At 42.3% G+C, this 17,235-nt stretch overlaps 1 protein-coding gene across 5 annotated transcripts in view; it reads left to right on the forward strand.

The window, feature by feature from the left end:
* Nucleotides 1-17,235, forward strand: part of MAPKAP1 (MAPK associated protein 1) — an 82,453-nt gene that overhangs the window by 25,793 nt on the left and 39,425 nt on the right. For all 5 annotated transcript variants that reach the window (XM_042878794.1, XM_042878798.1, XM_042878799.1 and 2 more), the window contains exons 5-6: nucleotides 8,155-8,327; nucleotides 11,775-11,951. In XM_042878794.1, coding sequence (XP_042734728.1) covers nucleotides 8,155-8,327; nucleotides 11,775-11,951 — 350 coding nt within the window. The remainder of the gene's footprint in view (nucleotides 1-8,154; nucleotides 8,328-11,774; nucleotides 11,952-17,235) is intronic.

Below are 17,235 nucleotides of genomic sequence, written 5' to 3' on the forward strand. Positions count from 1 at the left end.
TGTTATTTGCACTCCATACAAGTTAGGTGAAATAGAGGTTTAATTTAACTGATTTGCCATGCTGCACGTGAGGACATAATGAGCCTTGCTCTCCTCCATACTTTTCCAGGGGACAAAAAGCAGGAAGAGACTTGTGGGAGTTTTGAAAGAATATGGAAAGTTTGCACACTACTTTTTTACATTTATCTTTCAAAGATAAATGTAGCCACTGCTATTAAGTTTGTGAGTACAGAGAAAAAATTGTTGTGAGCAGGAAGTAAAAATCTGTTCCATATTCAGGGAAAAGTGTAAGGAAAGCACATGGAGGTAGGGAGCAGCAGCAGGCGCTGGGTGCAGGGCTGCCGTGTTCCCTGCTTCTGGGAGCAGGGAAGAGCCCAGACCAAAGGGTGCAGGAATTGGGCTTCTGCTTTTTGCACGAGGAGAGCAAATGGTGTTATTTCACAGAGCAGTGAAGTGTTCGCTCTTTTGTTAATCAACTTTGAAGTGCAAATGCTTTGGCTGCATGGCTGGAAATGCGATTGCTTAGATTTGTTTTGATTAAATGGACGTACCACCTCACTGAAGAGTCGTGTAACCAAGTCACATTCAATGTAATTCTTCTTGGTGCAGTCCAGCCCTAGGACTGTTTATCATAGATCATTTTCTGAAGGCTGTGCTGCTTAGTCTTGTGATGTCTTGCCCTTGTAGTAAGCAGGAGGTGACCTGTGGTGGGTGCACTGTGCCACAGCCCCGTGCCTGCTGTTCGGCCTTGGGGCTCTGCTGCCAGCCCCAGGGCTGCGTGCACCCATCAGGTCTGCTGTGCACACGGTGCTGATGCTGAGGAGAAATTCATGGAGGAACTGAGATCTCGTCTTCCTGAGTAGCCCCATTGCTTTGTCATCTTCAGTGTCGGCAGTGGATTTTAAATTGAGGGGAGAAAGCCATTGTGGCAATGTCATTAAATGCTGCTCTACGTACTTGCATAGGAAAGCCTTCCAGAATAGAAAATCCTAGTTGGTAATAGTTGGATAAGAGCCTGTAGTAAAGCTTGAGCACATCAGCCACGAAGAGTTTAATTTGAGCGCGGGGAGAAATGTTCTAACTAGACGCAGCAAAAGCAAGGAGATTTCCGGCTGTTTTACAGATGATTTTCTCTTTCTTTCTAAGAATAATTGAGTCATTTTAATGCGAAGCCTGGCTTGATTTCTTGGAATGGGCTGGATGTAATTAGTTGCAGCCTCAACTTTGAAATGTTTTGACAGAAACTGTTATCTTTTAGCTCGCCATTTTTTCTAGCATCTGCCCTAAATATTTGTTCCTTTTCTGCGATGTGCGACTTTGCAACTTCAGGTCAAATTTCGGATACAGCTCTGTTTTCTTTGTTACCTCGCTCGCTTCCTTCAGGATGAGGGAGAATAATTAAACAGAACATCTTTTCCAAGCAGCTGGAGTCAAGTTCCAGCTGACTGCAGCACCTGTGACGGTCGTACCTCTGCCTCGGGCTGCGGTGCTGCCAGCCCGGCCACGCGGCGACGGCGCGCTCAGCAGTGCCCGGGCTCGGCGTAACGCGACTGCCCTTCTGTGAGCTTCAGATGGCAATAATGCCGGTGAATGCAAAGTGTCTGCTTTAGACTAATTAGAGGGATGATTTGTGAAACGCTGGCTATTTATTTAATTAATCACCAGCACAAAGCTATAAAAGCCATATTTTAAAAATCCCTGTTAGTTTGCCATGTGGTTAATAGATTGTGGCACATTAAAAAGTGACACGGTGATGTATTAAAAATGTTCCACCTAAGGTTGGCAAATGTCCTCAAGGAACTTAAGCTGTCTGCTTTGTGCAACAGAAGCATAGGATTAGAGTCTGATCTGTTTAAGCATTGAATATTTGTAGAAACATTTATCTTTTGAATAGCGTCTCTTCATTAACATCTCGTGGCGTATTCTTTAACATACAAATAATGTTTATGGTGTGATTTTAATTAAAAGTTTTTGCTGCATTTTGTTATTACAAAGAATATCCCTGTTCCTCTGCATTAAACTGTAAAGCGTATCGCCAAGTAAAATGTAAATAATTCTCCTAAAGTAGGCCATTCCTTTTCTTCAGTGCACAGAAACCAAGGAGTTCCTGGTAATGAATGCATTTCTGCTGGAGCCGTAGCAATTGTATTTTGATAAATCTGAAAACATGTTTCCATTCTTCAGCAGAAGGTTGGTGCTACCAAGGCCTGGCTGGCTCAGTGCTCGGGAGAAAGGCAGCTCCACTGTTTGACTTCAGTGGTGCTGCAGGGGTTCTGCTGACCTGCTGCATGGGAGCTGCTTTCCTTCCTGGCAAAATGCCGCTTGAGTGTGGCAGGATTAAAGATGGACTGGATCCATTTGTCCTGAAAATGATACCTCAGTGAAAGTAATTGAAGCCTGGGCTGTAAAGGGGACTATAGATTTTTTCCTTCTGTTTCAAATGGGATTTGTCAGGAGAAAAAAAAAAAACCAACCACATAATAACAAGAAATTTTATCCATAGCAATTTGAATAGAACGACTTTAATTTAAGGTGAATCATGTAAATGAATACTTGTTAACATGATTGAAATATGCTGTTACAAGAATTATATGTATTATTCCTTGCTCAAGACTCGCATAGATTTATTAATTGTGGGAGTGATTGCCAAGAAGGAGCAGGCAGTGATTTTGGAAATTTGATTAAATGATTTTATATGTAAGTCATAGTTTTGAGGTGGGTATAAAAAATGGTTCAGGTAGAAGCATGGAAGGAAACTGTCCAGCTCTGGAGGTTATGTTTCTCAGCTGTGTGTTGTATAATTAACCGGTACGTTAGGAGGGGGGCTGGAATAAAACATGAGTATGTGAACGCAGCCTGGAGCTGATGTTGTAGTGATCGTTGCAATGCAGATAAAGCATTTCTCATAACTGCTGCTGCCTACTGGAGCCTTTGAAACATCTGGACCTTTAATTGAAAAATAGTGCGATGCTCTACAAAGCAGACATGCTAAGTGAAGTCAACAATTTAGAATAAAAAAGTGTTATTTACCTCGTAGTTAAATATTCATGCTTTGTTATGCTTTGTATAACAGGAAATTACCGGGTTAAATTTTTATGAATAGTGGCAGCACAAATAAGATAAATTAAGTATTTAACACGTTAATGGAATTTTACATTGCTGTCTGCGAAGGCTGCAGTGTGGGCTTGGAGGAGAGGGAGCTGCACCTCAGGGAGGGCTGACCTGGAAGGGCTGCTCCTAGTCTGCGGGCACTGCTGTGGCTGCGCAGGCTGTGCTGTGCTGCTGGCCTCAGTCGTGGCATTCTCCATAAATGACTTAAGAAAAAGAGAGGTAATCGTGTGATTACTATAGTAAAGAAAATTACCCATAATGGTTAACCACCCGGTGAAATAAATGGAACTCCGATTTTCCCATAGTAGCACACAGTATGCTGCGTTGCAGAGTAACAGGACTGGAAGTGCCCTGTATTTTCGTACGGGCGCAGTGTTAAGGCTGGGAGTGCTCCAGTCTGCAGCTGAATGTGTTCTCTGCAAATGAAATGTGCAGACTCTGTTTTAAATAATTAACCATCGTATTGTGTTAGATGCTGCTTCGCTGACCGCACCAAAATCTACTAGCGGCAGCTCCCTTTCATTCCCACGTAGTGCAGCTCTCGGATATTGGGGCTTCTAAGCGCATCCATCATCCTGTTTTGCTGCCATATGCTGGTGGTGCCAGCCTCACTGCAGCGTAAGGGTTTCGGCCACGTTCTTACTGAAAGCTTTGGAGATACCTGGTCATTGAAGCTTTAAAAAATAATAATAAATCAGCTTTTTAGATGAACTTTCTGTTCCCACTTATTTTGGATGAAGGAATAATTAAAATAGTTCTGTTTTTTTAAGAGGTTACTGAAAATCTACATTTTCTTAGTCATCTCTGAAAAATATAGTCCTTTATATTGCCATAAGCATCTGTGCTCTGATCTCTTAGAACCTTTAGTTGTATTTGAAATATATTCACTCACATTAACGTTGTTCCCCTTGGTGTTCTTCCTCTGTTATTGAAACACGTATTTGAGCAAGGGATGTGTAGGGCTGTAAAGCAAACTTCCCATCCTGTCGCCTGAAGCACGAATGTTCCTCTTGGTTTAAAAGCAAAAAGAAATTTTACGTTTGTAAAAGCATAAGCATTTGTTTCCATTTTGTGTAATGTTCAGCACTGTTTGCTGGGAGGTGAGTCAATGACTGGAATTAATTATAATTACTGAAGAGACATATACTGATTGAGCAAATAAAGTAGTAAACTCATTTGTGCCAAGGCCATCTAATTAAATGCTAACTTTGGATAAGCTGGATGTGCATGAAAGATTAATTTTTGGAGGTTTTTATGACTCCCACTAAATAATGATTCAGTAAAATCTCTGCATTATATCATTAGAACATCTCATCTTAAAGTGATATAACATTTAGTCACAGAACTCCATCGCACGAGAAGATGCAGTAAATTATTATTGCTGAAAATTAATCACTCTTCTGTAGGAAACGTTTATGGACTTTGTTTTAATTTTCTGCTGTGATGTGCAGCAAAACGGCCCAGCAGCGAGAAGGGCGCAGCAGTCAGGCTTTTCTCTGGCTTCCATGACCTGCCCGCCGTGCGGCGCTTCGAAGCGCGCTGGGGATGAGTTTCCTCGTGAGGGGCGTCTCCCCGCGGGCTGCAGCGACACCAGGGCTCACAGCCACCCGCTCGGCTGCAGGGCGCCTGGTGTGGAGAGAGGTCTGTGTTTGCTCAGGGGCTGTAACCAGGAGTTTACGTCTTAGAAAGACTTCCTGTGTTTGAGGAATTGATATGGTGTCTTTTTTTTCAGTATTCTGTTTATGTTTCAAGCATATTTGATTACAGAACATTTTTTAATGCCAGAGATTTCCAAAACTGTAGGTAGCCAACAAAGGTCATTGCAGTTTTCCTGTTATAACTGTATCCACTGTTTATATAATTAAACATTACGTCTTACAAATACAAGCAGAAAACCTATTAAAATTCATTATTTGAGTTACCTATCATATTCTTCACTCTCGTGTCTGGAAACAGCAACTTGCATATGTGCTGTGATGCCACTTAGCTTCTTCTAATTAGCCCAACAAATACCACTACCATTATCTTCTCTCAGAAGTTTATTTATTAATGACCATAATTCTCCTAAGCTTACTGTAGCTGCTGCTGCTTTCATGTTTAATTGTCAAAGTGCAAAAATATGCGTTGATCTGCTAATTAATGTTATAAAAAGAAGAAAAAATCTGTGAATGCCGAAGATGATACTTTTCAGGAATTGCAAATAATGGGCATAACTGTGTGCAGCTCATGGCCAGCAGCAGCAAGGATGGAAGTGCTGAGCCCTGGCGTTGCAAGAGGTGCGTGGAGAGCTCTGCAGGCAGGGAGTGAAGGGAAATGTTTGTGTGCACACTGCGTTAGCAGGAATGGGAAGTGGCACCCACACACGTTTGTCTCGGGGCTGTGTGTCCACGGGAATTGCTGTGCCACGAGGCTGCCAGTAAAACATTGCTCCTGCTTGAAGTGGTGAGCTGAAGATGGTACGGATACTGCAAGCTAGAACGGCCATAAGGTCAGAGTGAAAGTGCTAGGTAGTCATTAGAGAATCTATTAATGAAAATAGAGGATTTTCTGTGATTTATGTATGTTTTGTGTGTATTCAGTTACTCTTTGCTTCTTTAAAGAATTGATGGAATATAATGTTGCTAACAATAAAAGCTTAATGGAATCAGATTTCTGATTTCCTAGAAAATTAACAAGATATTTTGTCAATTTTATTCCAGACTTCATTTGTCAGAATATACAGTGTCCAGTGACAAGCTAAAAGAATTTCTTGACGAATTAACTGTGCCACAGGTGACAGATCAGGAAAATGTTAATTTAACGGCCCCTTTATGCTTCCCAGATTTATTGGAAGCTATTAAGGAAACTCCAAATAGTAAGGCCCTTGGCCCTGAATAGATTTTCCATTGAATTTTATACAGGATCTATTAATAAAGTTTGCTGCTGCCTTTTTGAATATAGGTAATCGCACTTCATCTTCTGGGTCTCCTCAGCCATTTACATTGGAATACCATTTTTAGTTGGGAGAAAAACGTAATTATGCATCTAGGAGTGTCTTTCATCAGGTTGTGAATGGTCCCTCCTCCGGAAGCGGCCATAAGCACAGTATAAACCCCACGTGTTGTTAGAAGTTAAATCCATTGTGACCAGATCTTTGATTCTTCAACACCGAGTCCAGCCGCCCGCTGCCCTCCGTTCAGTCCCACCGCCTGCCAAGCCGGACCTGAGCAGCGTGGCACAGGTGGTAATTGAGCTCTGTGGGACTTTCTGCACAATTGATTTTTTTCAGGATCAGGCTAAGTATGGATTTGTTCGGTCCTTTGAATAGTTACCTGGTGCTTTGGACTTGTAAGGCTATTTCAGAACAAATATAATCAATCTGTAATAAAACACATCCGTCCGTAATAGAGATTTCCTTCCAGCCCTTTGACTTACTGATTGATCAGTCCAAGACATGACCCATGTGTTTATAGGCCTTGCTAATTTTTCTTACCTAATGTGACACCGAATGTTCTCATTATTAATAGAAAGTCTAATCAGCCTCTAAATCTCAGGCTTCAGCCTCTGTAATCTCGTGGCAATTGCACTTTTAATTTATAGAAATATTCAGTGTTGGTGTTGCTCCCCGTGCTCAGAGCGATTGGAATCCCAGTTGTTACGAATTGCCCACGGTGAGTCCTCGGCGGCCAGCTGGGTGTGAGCGAGAGCCAGGCTGCTGGCGGTGGGGGGAGTGGGGAGCAGCGGGTGCCTAAAAGCTGGGGAGACTGGGGAGCTTGGAGATGGGGAAGAACTGAAAAAAGCTCATTTTTAAAAAGTAAAAAAAAGAAACAAAGGCAGCCCAGTGTAGGGCAAAGGAGGAGCCAGGGTGCCCAGCGGGGAAGCGTTTGGGTTGGATGTGTGCTGTGACAGCAGTGCCCGCTCTGCCCAACCTGGGGTTAATTTGATCAATTTAAGAAAATGCCGTTTGTATATAAATTGAGAAGAGCCCCCCCACACACACACGCTTGGGCATCTGCCGGCCTCCCCACACTTGTCCTTGTCAGGGCTGGCCCAAACCTACGGTGTGACGTAGCGGCTCGGTGTCTTCCACAGCAGATGGGCAAAGCTAAAGTTTTCTTTTAAATGAGTAAACCCAATTTCTTCTGTACCTGAACCATCTGGGAAGGGGAGGTGGCCACACGACCAAAATGCTTTATTAAAATAAAGCAACAATTATGTTTGAATGGATTTAATTAATACTTTTAGCTGTGCTAGTATGAATAACTCTAATCTTTAAATTCCTATTATTTCTCTAATTTACAATCACGCTGAGGGATCAAATGGTTTATAACAATATATTGAAATTAGCACGTGGCATTTAACGCCCTGTTTTACACTCTCATCGTAGATTTACTGTATTGGATCCTTTTATTCTGTTAGTTAATACTCCTAGTGTGTAATTCTGATAATATTTTCCTCTCCGAAGGCCTCTATACGGTTACACCAGGGGTGCTTTTCCAGAGGGGTGTCAGAACGTGCAATCTTTTGTCTGTTTAAAAGATTTCAACTGTAAGTGTGATCGGTTCTCTGAGCAAAGTGAGGCCAAGCATCGTTTGGTTCTTAGCCACGTGCTCGTGGTGCTTTGCAGCAGGTCTTGTGCTGCTGTCCCACCTGTGGGCACCATGCCTGCAGTGCTCCCAGCTGCTGCTCTTGGCTGCTTGTGCCTCGGAGCTGTGGGTTCACATCTCATTCATTTGTATCTGCAGACAGGCCTGTTAGTTTCTGTGGTTTTCTTTTTTCTCTTATTTCCTGTAGGAACGTGGAATCCTGCAGTGAAGTTCAGACTTCTTATAGAAATCAACAAATCCTATAGAAATCTTTGCCGAATCCTTGATGTCGCTCGTGCAGATCCATTACACAGCAGTAAATGAATTAGAACCTAAGCATTGGAACTTCTTTCGATTTTAAGTCATGGTGGGGTATTTTGATCTTATTAGTGAGGAGAACTCTATCCATACCAGGTTTTGCACTAGCTGTGTCATACTTTTTCTTTATACATTCTAATGAAATGTATTTTCTCAACAGGGCCATGTTGGTACCACGGCAACCAAAAAAATTGATGTCTACCTCCCACTGCATGCAAACCAAGACAAACTGCAGCCCATGACAGTTGTGACGATAGCAAATGCCAAGGTGCATGACCTGATTGGACTAATATGCTGGCAATATACAAGTGAGGGACGGGAACCAAAACTGAAGTAATGTTCTTTCTTTACTACCTCTTGATCTCTAATTTTCTCCTCTGCAGCATTTTTGCGTAACAAAATAAATTTTCATGTCAATATTCTTGTAGATAAATCTTGGAGAAACCACCTACACATTTGTATTTCCCTTTGAGAAATACACATACATCTATATCCATTTCTCTTTCAGTTAAACCACCGGGTACTGTATAGTGATAAGCATATGAAACCACAGTGCCATAAATGAATCGTAATTTCAAAATGTTCCATATAAAAGTAATATAAAACCTATCTCTTCTAGCATCATGGAGGCATGTTCTATGTCCCATCTATTTTTTAGTACTGTTCTTAGTGGCTGAGATCACAGGAGTGACAAATGGAACATAGAACTCCTCTGTAAATCCCTCCTTTTGTTTGTTTTGAGAGAAGGTACCCACATTCTGCCTCTGTTTCCTCTCACTGAAGACTTCTCTAGATTCATAAAGAATCTTTGATAATCGTTGCTTACCGCCTTTTTGTTGCAGTAAACTCTGCCCCTAATTTTTTAGTTTGGATTTGTCGTGCTGGAGAACTAAGATTGTTGAGCAGGCTCTGTTAGCTCGTCGTGTTCGCTGGATAAGGAGTGCGTGAAGCAGGTACTGGAAAGCAGGGACAGGATAGGAAAGCAACCTCTATTGAAAACGCTTTCACTGATATTGTTGCCTTGGATATAGGACTTCTCTTAGCAATTCTGAGTGGACATATGGGGTGTTTTGGAGGTTAAGCTCTTCGGTTTGGTCTCTCTTTTTTTTTTTTTTGATGGAGAAGAAATATACAATTATTTGCAGATGGTGCTATTTCATTTGCTGTTAATAATTTCTGTTCATTATATCATAAATTCAGTAGTGTCCCGTGTGCATGATTAGTTTGTTTTTTAATTACTAAGATACTGCTAATATCAATCGTTGGACACGCATGTGTTTTTACAGCATACTTCAAGTGGAACAATGCCAGTGAGTGGTATTACATGAAACGTAATTGCCCCCAGCAAAAGTCAGCAATGGGAGGAAATGGATTTCACTGTCTGCCTTGAAGGATAAGGTGTTATGATGTGTCAGAGAGTGGTCATCATCGAGGAGGCTGTCTGATGTAATCGAATCTCAGGACGGAAAGAATAAAATAAAATAACAGTCAGGAGTTCCTCAAGACAGTCCAGCAGCAGTAATTGAGAATCTGGATACAAATGTTCAGAGACAGGGGTAGAGACTCAAGTTTCCAAGAAGCTTTTCTTATGTAGCTGTTAATTATTTCTTGTCTTCATCATTTTTTCCATCTTTGGTTTGTTTGTTGAGCATTTCTGACTGCCCTGTCTTTTAGCAAGGATTGATTTGACTTTAGATGAATTCTCATCAGAATAAGTAGACCTCAAAGTTGTGATTCAATCTGTGTTAATTTTCAGGAATGCACTCCATATTTGAAGGCATCTGTGACCCCCTAAATTTATGAGATGTAACAGACATTATGTATTTTCAGTATAATTGGTGGAAGATAAGTTGGTTTCACCACCACCTTTTTTGGCACTTGGATCACTTTGAGGCTACAGTGAGCATCGTTTGCTGACTGCATGGCTGTATGTTTTGGATTTAATGAGAATTATGCAAATGGGTCAAGTACCAAATGAAAATGTTAGCTTGATTTATACAGAGCTTTAAGTGCACACCAGGATGCACAGAAAAGAATTCTGTCAAGCAAACAGGTTAGGAAATCAGCAGTGTAAGGCCCAGCTCACAGCTGTGGGAAGGCAGGCAGCAGGGGGCTGTTCAGGCTGGGTCTCATGGCTTCAAAGGTGTGTTGGACTGGATGGAACGAGCATGTGGAGTTTGTAGAAATCCAAGTAGAACCAGGGAAGGACCTGAAAATCACACCAGGTGCTTCTCACAGCATAGGCAGCATCAGCTGCATCTGTTACTCACAACCTCTTCTGCTTCCTCTTGTTCCTGAAAAGACTCAGAGCAGTGAGAAGCGCGCCATCTCCCACCTGGGTATGCTTCCTCTGTTTGTTGCAGTCCTACCTCTGTATGAATTCTGTCACCAGTGCCAACTTTCATCAGTTTACAAGGAGTCATTTAAGTGCTCTTGAAGTTAAAGATTAGTTCTGCAGCAGCGTTCGTTCTTCAGAGCAGTCCAGAGAATCACAAAAGTTTTTTTAATAGAATTGCACGACTTCCAAAATTCAAAGTGACAAACGTTGCTGGGTTACCTTTCTGTAAGCAGAAGTACAGCACACATTATCGTAACGCATCATTGGTATCTGTTTTATGTAATGAATGTCTTAGTCGTGACAAAGTGCTGATAGATCACCTGGACTGAGCACTCTCAATAAAGCACAGTTGCAACCAAAGGTTTGTGAATTAATTGAGAAAATTGCAAATCAGGTAGTCAGCGAAATAATTCATTGTCACATCCAATCAATAAACTTTGTAAATCAACTCATTTAATTCAAAAAATGATCTATATAGATCAAGCGACCAATTAAACAATTAGCATACACTTTGCAATTAATTAATGTAAGCATCAATCATGCAATTAAAACTCCAGATTTAAACTGTGGAGTTTAGAAACATATTGCCACGTGAACATTCACTACTTTAATGCTATGCAAAATGCCTGAATGCTGGCAGATTTGTAAGAGAATACTTACCTTCAACTCACATTTAAATACTAACTTTTGAGATGGTGTTAATCAGATGTTCCTAGTAATAAATCTGTATTTTGTGTACGTACTTTGTTATTTTCCTGTAGAATTCAGTGTGTAGAAAGGAAAGAGGCTTGTATTTTCCTTTATTTTTTCCTCATTATGTTTCTGTTTAAAACTGGCAGTGTTACTGGGCTCTTGCTTGTTAGTTTGTACTGATTTGTAACTGTCCTTAGTGACTGGGAGCTGTAGATATCTGGAAATGGCAGCTTTTCTACTATTGCTGTTACTGTGTTGAACAGGGTTTTACTTTTTCCTGCAGTTTGTTTCCTGGCTTTTGTTTACTGCACTGCTCGCCATCTGGAGAGTGCCCCCTACTTTTCCAGGGCATGTTCAATAATCCTTTTTGCAATTGCTTGATATGAGTGAGATAGGGGGACACTGCTTGTCTTTAATTCTAATGTTTAACAGCCGTATAAATAAGTATGTTTTCACAAGTGGGGAAGCTCCAGCTTTGCGAAGTCGTGAAACACTTCCTGACCTTAGTGGAGTTCAGTCCCTGTTGCTCCTGCTTGCAGTTCTATCACTGCTGAAGTGAGACTTGCTGCCTTACTCTGCAGTACCAAAATACCTTGGGGCATATGTACCTATGTGCTGTCAGTGGCTTTTAAGGATATTCCTTCAGTGTGAAGTGTGTGTGCTCACTAGATCGACTGACATTGATCTGCTGAACTGAACTGGTCGTGTGGCTTCCCTCCCAAACGAACCCATTTTATGCTTTGTTTCAGCGAGAACGTCAGTGCCTACTGCCTCCATATTGCTGAGGATGATGGTGAGGTTGACACAGATTTCCCCCCCTTGGATTCCAATGAGCCCATTCACAAGTTTGGCTTCAGCACTCTGGCGTTGGTTGAAAAGTACTCCTCTCCTGGCCTGGCAGCAAAACAGTCGCTCTTTGTCCGAATGTGAGTATGGGCGCGAACCCTGCCACCGCCTCCACGTCCTTTCTCTTCCCTATTTTCCTTCGTCTGAACGTAGCAGGACTGAGCTGCCGTGTCTCTGCGGCCCTCTGGAGGCGTGCTGCAGAGGGCGGGCGGGAAAGCGGGGCAGGCAGCACCGAGCGGTGAGCCTGTGGTGGTGGGCTGAGAGCGCGGGGCTGGGTGAGCCGCTCTGTGTGTGGTCAGTGTGGGAAACGGGCAACCATTGCACTCTGTTCTTAAGCTCAGGTGGCCGTAGTTATTTCACCAGATCGCTGATAACATCGGCCACGTCTTAAGTGGACAAGTTTGTAATGCTTGTATCTCTTGAAATGAAAATGTTTCTTAGAGACATTCAAATGAAAAGAAAACTGCAGAAATTCCGGACGTATCTCCCTAATGCTCATTCACTTCCACTAAGTGCTAGTGCGCTTCCACTGCTCTGTGTCACTGGAAAAGAAAATGTTCTGTCCACAGTATTTACAAATAGTTGATTCAAGGTGAACGTATTCCTACTGAACTGGATGCAGCAGTGTGGAGGCTGACGCAAGGAGGAGCTGGGGCAGTCTTGACACTCACATTGCAGGTCCTCCTTCAGTTTGTGCGGGCAATGGCTCCTCTGTCTGTGGAACTGCAGGGTTTAATTTCTTCCACCTGACTGAGGAATGCTGGATGTTTTATCGGAAAGAGGGAATCTCTCTTTCTGCATGCCTTTCTCCAGAGTCAGTGCTACTGCCATGAATTTGATTGCTATTGATTTTTTTCTGACAAGTCATCCTTTAAGTAATATTTTTATTTGCTGTTTTGCGAAGTACTGTAGTGAAATACAAAGAGTTGTTTGCTGATTTTAACAGGAGGTTTTTCAATTCCCTTTTTAATATTTACAGGTCTTTTTTAAGCAGGCGCAAAACTGCACAAATGTGCTTCTCCCTTTTCCTTTATGCACAAATATGTCTGCTGCCTCTTAACCTCCAGTATTGTGCAGCTGTTACAAAAACAGCACAGCAGATTAAGAGGTGCTTATTGGGTAGTTCCAGAAAAATGCGTGGGACTGACCTGCAGCAGCTGCACAACGGAAGCCACCCTAGGCTGAATGGTACTGGTTGTGGCAGAGCAGTGGGAAATTCTCAGAGGCTCAGAGTGTCCTAAGGAGTTCATCAGGAGAGGGCAGCGTTATTTCTGCCCATAGCAGAGCTCCAGGGTTTGGTATTCTCAGAAAAATCAAATCTTGCGGGGCTTTTAAAACTCTCATGAGTTACACCTATAGCGCTTTGGAATGTGGTGTAACTCCAACCTGTGAAATGTGTGAACGCTGAAGCAAAGAAAAAGAAAATTTAATATGAATATGCCTTGTTTAGTAGACTGCCTGAGAGTTAGAAAATAACCCTTTTCTTTCCTCAGGCTGTTTTTATTTCACATCCTTTCCTTGCTGATAGAGGGGCAGGGCATTCAGTTTGCGTAAGGATCCAGTTCTCTGAGTGGTGCTGGTGGCAGGGCTAAGGTCCATCTACAGAGCTTGCAAAAGAAATCTTTGACATGATGTATGCTCTCGTGAGTCCCCAGTGCTCTGGCTTGGAATGTCCTACAGATTAGAAATAGCTTACCTGCATCATAAGTAGAGGTATTTTTCTAAGAGATTTTTGGTGCCCACGTGTTAACTCAGAATTGCTTGTACTCGTGTACATAGTTAACAGTCAGAATAACGTTAGAATTTTTAGTGTGTCTCCTAGAATAGAGAACTACTTGATCATCACTTGATCAAAAGATTGTTACTATTGCGTGTTTAAATGTACAGACCATCTCGTTGTTACAGGGATTTAAATTCTACATCTTCCTGCTTTCCTTCTCTTTCATCAAACCAGTGTGTGTAGTTACGTTTTTATATTTTGCATCTTTTTTTTCCCCTCCCTATTCTGAAGCGTTTCAGCTGCTGCTATGTCAGGCATATGACTTGTAATGTTTATTAATATTGAATCGCTGCTGCAAAAACTTGATGCCTCTGAGAAGCTTCCTAATGAAGCACGGTGTTTTATTTCAGATCTCACCCATCCTGCATGTTGGATATATTCTCAGATGTTGTGCAGTCACTGAGCTGACAGTTATGGAACCTCACCAGGAACTTCGTTTCAGCAGGACATATTTGAGCAGAAACAGTTTGCAGAACTTTATACACTTAAACTCCTGCCAAGGCAAACTCGTAGTCACTTGAGTTAGTTATAAATACCCAGTATCAGTGGTTGGAAGTAGCCCCGGTGCATTTATATTCTGAGCTGAATGTGAATGTCTTTGTGGTTGTATAGAGTAGTAAATAATTGAGTTTGATTAGGGAGAGGGACCTCATTATCCCCCCACCTGTGCCCAGCTGGTAGGGGAGGGTCGAAATGAAGCCATTAGCTGTCTCTCTTACTGGCATCTCAAAGAGCTCAAATACATCTGTGTCTTATTTTCTTTTCTGGCACAATCAGTCGAGCAAGCTAAGCAGGCATGACCGAATTTGGCAAGTTCCAAGGACTCTGGCAAAGTTACACAAGGAGAAGACGGAGGGCAGTCGTTCTGGCTCCTAACTGCCCATTAGTCTAGCGAGTTATGCTTTTGGAAAATGTCTGTTGTGGGAAGGAGTACTTTGTCCAATGTCAAACATGGCATTCTCAAACAATCCTCTTTGATGTCGAATATGATTTGTCAGAAGGAGTCAAACAAAGCACCACATTCATGTAAATGCAGACTCCTTGAGATGATGAAGTAATACCTGAAAGACTTTGAACGAAGGTAGCTTAAAATAAATCTGTGCTACCATTTAGGGCTTTTTCCTTGGAAATTTTATTATCACGACTTGACATACAATATCTAATGGTGTTTCTAGGAGTTGTAACTCAGCTGCCAGTTGGCACATAGATGGAATTTGGCATGCGGTTCCTCTGCTCCGCAGTGCCTTTTTCTGTTTTAATGGTATGTTTAAATTGCTTGGACTATTTTATATATTTTTTCAAAGCAGTACCACTGTTATACCTGATAGATTAGGGTTTGAAACATTTTAAAAATACCAGGCTTTCATAGACATTTACAAATTCAATTCAAAGCTTTTGAATGTACTGTGAAAGCCTGTAACTTAGCTTACAGAAAAAGCCTCTTATAGGCTTTCACATGGGTGGTATAGGTAGTTAGCAAAATGTATTTTAGAATATCCATAAGATGCTAATTAAAGAAAGTTAACATAGGTGTGAAGAGGGTGAGGCTCCAGGAGAGCAAATGGGAAGGGTTGGCTTTCCCCGAGGAAGGCACTGGAGGAAGCTGACGAGTCTTATGTTAGCCCATAGTAGTGTCAGAATGCGGCCAATTAAACTCAGAAGCATGTGGCTATGCAAGGCTTATCCTTAGATCCACAACAGCAAAGTCGTTCAGGCTCAGAGTTAAACCTGTGGCTGGCATGGTCGTTCTGGTTCATCATTATGTACTTCATCTTCAAAATTTCCCAGCTTAAGTTAAGCACATTACATCAGCTGGTAGTTTTAGACTTGACTTGGACTCTATGTTGCTCAAGTTGAGATCATTATTCCTGGACACTTTCCGCCATGCCAAACATGCAAGCTTTAAGTGCTCTAAATTCTGATTCAGAATTTTAAAGGAAAAAAAACCAAATTGGAAGGACAGCTTTTGGAAAAGTTTGCTTCTCATTCAGACCAGAAGCCTTTCATCTTCAAAAAGGTGTTTCTTTCTTTTTTTGCACCATCCAGACCCACGGAGAGGCCGCTGCTGGTGCCGAGCTGCCGCCTCCCCCAGCAGCGCCTGCTGCAGCCATCGCCTCTCCTGTTGTTTTCTTTTTCCTCTCCTGAACCTTGCCACCCTGGCTCCAGCTCTCAGGCTGTAAAAGAAGATGGAAAGCCAAGTTACCGCAGAATGATCACTATCATTAACATTCACGGGTGGTTCACTTATCATTCCTGACTGCACAGACATGGCAGCCGTTATGAAACGTCCACAGGTGTAGCACGATGATACATATTACATTGTGCCACAATGGATTTATGTATTCTGTAACAAAAGAAAAGTGTAATGAAAAAATACAGAAGGTAATCCTTTATTCCCCCACTGCACAATTTATCAGTAATGCCTGTGGATGATAAGTGCCAGGGATTTCCTTTGCTTGATTTAACCTTGTCACCCAAGTATGTTTGTGCAAAATGACAGAAAATGCAAGCTAAGGAGTCTCTTTGGCTTCTAATTTGTACGGAGCAATTTTAATTGGTAGAATGGCATCTGCTTTTCTGCTCTGCTTCCAAGCGTGTGGTGTTGAGCAGAATAAGATACAACATATGTAATTTATAATGTTAATTAAGAAAATGCTGGAGTTAGGTTGGGTGAGGACAGTCTGTGCACACTGTTGTTGCAGAACAGGACAAGGCTGGCATGGTGCACAAGGACGTGTTTCCTCCAGACAGGCACGTTGCCGTGGGCTGCTGATGTTCCAAAGCAGAGGGGCTGTGGGGCTGCAGCATTCTGACCCAGAGGTGCTGAGCAGCCGTCAGCCCCAGGCTGTGCCGTTAGAGAAAGGAGTGCGGCCTGCTTGCTGAACTGGAGTGAAAGAAGGGAGGAACGGTGATCTGAATTCTGCCTGGCAATTCTAACACTGCTGGCAGTGCTCCAGAGCAAATATCCAAAAGTTTACGAATGTGGAGTGCGCTTTACATTTCATTGCTCTTGCCAAAGTCTCACTTACTGGATAGCACACTAAATATAGTAAAACACGGAGGTTTTTCTTATTTTGCTTTGATCGGTAAAATAAACTTTTAAAGATCATTCTGGGATGAGATCCAGCTTCTGAGGCAAAGAATGGCTGGGGCTCAGGCATGATTTAGTAATAGAGTGTCAGGAAAATCAGGCTGACAGTTCTCAGGCCAGCTGCTCAATAAAAAGAATCGACCGAGTCGGGATGCACTGAAATGTGCCTGTGGTCTTTAACAGATCAAGTGTCAGGAGCTGAAAGACAGTTCTCCATTTCTGGGAGGTTCCAGATCTGTCTCGGTGTACAGCCTGAAGTGATCCAGCAGTGCTTCAGCGCGCCGGAACCAGGTGGATCTGTGGCACGAGAGCTCACCCAGCTGCTTGTGAGGAACCTCAGTGCAAAAGCATTTCCTACTGAAGGAAAAAAAGAAAAAATAGGACTTGCTTCTTCTGGAAGGCATCTTTTGCCTTTATTCTTTTTTTTTCTGTGGTATTTTGGTTTGTTTTCCTGCATTTTGGTTGCAGTGCTCTGGAAACCTTGTGGTGCTGC

Source organism: Lagopus leucura, unplaced genomic scaffold, assembly GCF_019238085.1.
Source record: "Lagopus leucura isolate 7727_CA_CO unplaced genomic scaffold, USGS_WTPT01 Super-Scaffold_100022, whole genome shotgun sequence".
NCBI lineage: Eukaryota > Metazoa > Chordata > Aves > Galliformes > Phasianidae > Lagopus > Lagopus leucura.